Consider the following 4895-nt stretch of genomic DNA (forward strand, 5'->3'; position numbering starts at 1 on the left):
CGTTCACCAACGAAAAATACGTGCATACACCAAAATTTGGTTAGCGTTTTTAGAATATTCCTTGCGCTCATTAAAGGGGGGAGATTTTCTCCTCGCTGATCGTTCTAGATGGGTTCATCTGCTGCTGATGCGAGCAACTTCACTTCGTGCTATGTATGAACTCTCTCGCCCGATTGAAGTTATATTTCTCTCTAACTAATCCCCTTTGTATCTCACCGCCATCTCACTCATACGATAGTAATACACACCACTACGTGAACAAGTTCTATTTTGAAATTCACCTTCCTATACGTCACTATTGTAATAAACCTGATCCCGAGTTCCATAATTCACTTTTCTTTTTTTCAAGTTAGGTTTAGAACCAATTGAGCATTCATCAAAATGGAGTTCGTTGAGATTTTTAATGGTGATGGACAAGAATGTGAATTATCTGGGTATTAAGAAAAGAGTTTGATTATTATAGTGGTGGTGTAGAGAGGATTCAAGTAGATGAATGGGTAAGAATGTGGATCGTTGTGATCCATTTTGGGTTTGAAATTCTCATCTTGTGGTATCGCTGTTAATGAGGATGATGGTGGTGGAGGTGGGCAGATCGACAGATATCAAGATGTGTTTGGTTACATGAATAACAATTTTTTTATCAGTTGGGATTGTATGAACTATGAAGTGAATAATTCATTGTTATTTGGATAAAGATGACGAACAAAGGAAAGAGTAGGATCAAGGTCGGATGAGAAACGGCTGATTATTTCCATTGGGTTCGTGTTTCTTTGGGAATGGGGGTATACATGTTTAGTAGATTTGATGGGGTAGCAAGATAAATTTTGGGGGTACCAAGATAAAGGGGTACCATTAGTACTTTTAGGGGTATATAGAGGAACATTACTAAAGAGTAGAAATGAATTTACAAAAATATCATTTACTTACAAACTAAGCTAAGATATTATGTTGACTATCCTAGGGATGTTATATTACTTCGGCCTTCATCTGACACCACATGTCGAGTATGGTATTTTGGTATCTACCGAACGAACAAACACTAACAATAAAATAGTCTTGCACTGAGTAAAACTTATACGTTGACAAATAAAGTATCACCAAGAGAAGAATTAACGGCATCCAATTCTTTATTTTCATAAGATGCTCGTTTTCTTTTAGAACTGCTACTACTTTCAGCTAGTAGTTCATTATGCTTGCGTTTCGCTTCTTTATCTGCAGCTTCTTCCATTGTAACTTCAGTGTTTTTCTTTGAGTTAGAATCTTGAATTTCAATAGCATCCTTGGACTGTTTTTTTTCCGTTGTACCCATATAAGTACCTGAACTCACCGAAACTAAGCTCTCCACGTAACTCTCCGAAAAAAAATTACCATCAGTTATGCCATTTATATTTAGGATCCTAACACTATCATTCTTTTGGTCGTATAAACCGAGATGTTCACCAACCTGTATTAGAATCTCACTATCTTTAATAGAGCCATAGAACTTTAACAATCGGGGCTCTTCAGTCATTCTTTTTTGGCTAATGGTGAATTGCTTTGTCCAAGATTCTCTCACTCCATAATTTTGCATAACCCATACATCAACACGAACATCACGGACACCAGAAGTTAAGCAAAGGGAATCTCCCAGAACTTGGACATCAAATATCTCTTCTGGATATGTCATAGTTTCTTCAGGAAGTGGTAAACCAATGAACTTCTCAGTGTTAATATCAAAGGAGATTATAGTTTTTTCACGAGTGGCCGTATCACCTGACCAGTGTACAGCTTCACCTAACCAATGAAGAACACCATTCAGAAGCACACCACCAGTAACATCCGAATACACATAAGGGATGTTTTGGCGTCTACTCCATGAACCAGCTATGTACAAATAAACTTCAGAAAAATTGTCAAGCTCGCCATCATCATCAGACTGGCCAGTTGCAATGCCTACCAACTTGTAATTATCAGTTTTGGCATCGTAATCAAAACCATATGAAAGGAGGCTTTCTTCGGGCGCCGGTGCTCTTATAATTTCCTTGTACTCTCTTGTTGATGGGTTCCAAAGAAATAGTTTTTCACTATCAGAGGCCAATAACAAAATCAAGCCATTGGAAGACCCCACAATTAAATGGCGATTAGTATGAGTTATAGCATTATTATTGTTGTCGTTTGGGTAATTCATAAGAACAGCTCCGCATAGTGTTGAAGCATAATCTATGGAATAAAATATATCGTCGGCATCCTGCATATAATCATAATCATAGACTCCAATCATAATTTTTGTGTTTCTATGGTGGTTTTTGGTGGAGAGATTAAGGTGATCCTTTATGAAGTTACGGCTAGAAAGTAATGCATTCCAGCTCTTGCATACAGACTTGAAACATAAAATGGATTTCAATGGTAACCTTAATAGAATCTCTTCTTGGATGTCTTCCGGAATACTTGATCTTGACATTGTTACGAAAACCCAACAGATGTTGAGCTTTCCTTACTGATTTTATATCTCCTTATGTTGCTTCGTTGTTTCACGGAGTGATGTTGTTGTTTATATCTCCTTCTGTTGCTTCGTTCTTTCACGAACTGAAGTTGTTGTCCACTTTGAAAACCGACGACAGCAAGAACTGTTGTTGCTTCGCTCGCAACAAGCAAACTTGTTTTATAGGTACGGCGTGAAGGAGAATAAGAATAAGAAGACTTTTAGTTTCTCATATAGGACGTTCTCTTTTTATAGGCGTTCATATTAAAAGTTTTCCTAGCTATTGTCAAGTTGCTACATTCCAACAATAGCTATATTCCGAAGAACACAATTAGGTGTCTTGGGCTTCAAGCAATTTCAGCTTTTATTCACCAAAAGGTTTATCTATCCTACGGCCATCTATAACTGAAGTAGATATTATCGACCAACCAGACAAATTAACGTCCAATGTTTAAGTTTCCTAAACAGATCAAACAAGCTGTATTTCTTCCCATCTAACTCTAGCACCAGAATTTAGAGAAACCTATTATTTATAGTTTATATGGATACCTCATATGTAGAAAAGCATGTTGGGATCTTGCGATAATGAACAACACGTTAGACGTATCAAAATAATATGTAAAGAACTAATCTGAAACAACTCTACCGAAATAACTTGACGAGGGCAGAATCACAGGTTCAACAAGTTGTCCTTAATACATTAGTTCGCAGGTATATTCGAGTTGAGTAATGCTAAACCCCTCACAGCGAAGATGTATCCAGGATAAGACTGCCCGATATAACTTGAGTTCGCACAACGCAAGTTACCCTCTCGTCGAACTCAGCAACGGGCATGGAAAGTAAAAACGCAGCACAAACAAAGGAAGAAGATAATAAAAAGAATTGCTTCTTGTATATTTTGAAAACAAAATTATAGGATGAAATACTTGCAAATCAAGTTAGGTTTTGGTTTTCTTCAAAAACAAGTAAAACACGTAAAAGAAATTTACCCGTAAATAAAACTCTTAAGAATTAATGTCCTAAAAAATACTCGCCAAACAATAAATCTGTGTAGAAAAGGGACCTGGTGCATGGCATGCGCGCTTATCGCATGGGTCAAAATATGGGAAAGCTGAAGTAGTTGTTTGACTTGTATCAGAAAGTGAAAGTCAACAGATGGGAAAGCTGACAAGTGATTTCTGAGTGTTGTATGCTCCTGACCAAAAACCTGTTGTTCGGTGGAAATAGGTAAGACCTATTTATACAAGTCGAAGTGAAACGTACTCTGGTCTCGTAAGAAATGATAACGAATGAGTAAATGGGAGGAGGTGGTAACCGGTAACGCCTGAAATTGATGTTCCATAATGAAGGAAAGTGTTTCACCATTACTCCCTGTATTTACTAACCGCCTCATCCTTATGACACTGTCTTGTAACGGGCGTAGTGTACACCGCACGCTGTAAACTGCCAAACCAATACCCCAATGAGCATCCCCCAGTTTGTGACATGTGTTGATGTCTCGAGTGTTTTCGTGGAAAACATGTAGCTACGTTTGGCGTGAACAAAGGATTTGGCGTCGTAGCCAGGTTGGTGTCGTGACCAAAGGATAGGCGTCGTAGCCAGGTTGGTGTCGTGACCAAAGGATATGCGTCGTACCCAGGTTGGTGTCGTGACCAAAAGATAGGCGTCGTAGCCAGGTTGGTGCAGTGACCAAAGGATAGGCTTCGTATCCAGGTTGGTGTCGTGACCAAAGGATATGCGTCGTAGCCAGGTAGATGCCGTGATCAAAGGATGGGCGTCGTAGCCAGGTTGGTGCCGTGACCAAGGGATTTCCACAGATCGTTTGGTGGCAAGTTTGTATGGCTGAGATTTGTATCTCAGGAGGAAGGGTAGCCGTTGATTGTTGCAACCCTTCGTTTGGAAGCCAGCGGCATGGTTGCATGGCCGGCATGGGTTTGGTGTGAAGTGGAGCTGCTAGCAGTGTGCGGCTTGAAAGGGAGTCATTTGCATCTTGGAAGGGAGCCTCCGGAAATGTGTGGCTGTGTCTAAATTAGGGTTTGACATACCGAAATCCTAATTAGCGCCTTTACTAGAATCGTCGTAGAATTCACGTACGGACTCGGATTTTAACGATTCGGACCTCCTTATCTATTGAAAAAGAATTCTCTATCTCCTTCCGAGGGAATATTTAAATTTTGAGCTCGTTTGGGTGGTGAAAACAGCCCGACAGTAAAAACCAGGAAGCATTCAGGAGGGATGGCGGCATGGCCAAAGTTAGATTTTGGTGGAACAAGCCAAAGAATTTGGCGTCGAGGCCAAAAGGTCGCTACAAGTCTTTTAGTTCGGTGGCGGACTTGGACGGATAAGATCTGCATCTTAGATGGAACGGTGGTCGTTGATCGCTGCAACCCTTCGGTTTGGCAGCCAGCGGCATGAAGGCGTGGTCGTCATGGAT

At 40.0% G+C, this 4895-nt stretch overlaps 1 protein-coding gene across 1 annotated transcript; it reads right to left on the minus strand.

Moving 5' to 3' along the window:
- Positions 1-1072: 1072 nt before the first annotated feature.
- On the minus strand, positions 1073-2440 carry LOC113311405 (F-box/kelch-repeat protein At3g06240-like). Its single transcript, XM_026560247.1, has one exon. The coding sequence runs from the start codon at positions 2438-2440 to the stop codon at positions 1073-1075; it is 1368 nt and encodes a 455-aa protein (XP_026416032.1).
- Between the last annotated feature and the right edge of the window lie 2455 nt (positions 2441-4895).

The sequence above is a fragment of the Papaver somniferum genome, chromosome 9 (assembly GCF_003573695.1).
Source record: "Papaver somniferum cultivar HN1 chromosome 9, ASM357369v1, whole genome shotgun sequence".
Classification (NCBI taxonomy): domain Eukaryota; kingdom Viridiplantae; phylum Streptophyta; class Magnoliopsida; order Ranunculales; family Papaveraceae; genus Papaver; species Papaver somniferum.

Excerpts from the sequence above, each read along its gene's own strand:
- LOC113311405 (XM_026560247.1), bottom strand. The coding sequence starts at position 2,440 with ATGTCAAGATCAAGTATTCCGGAAGACATCCAAGAAGAGATTCTATTA.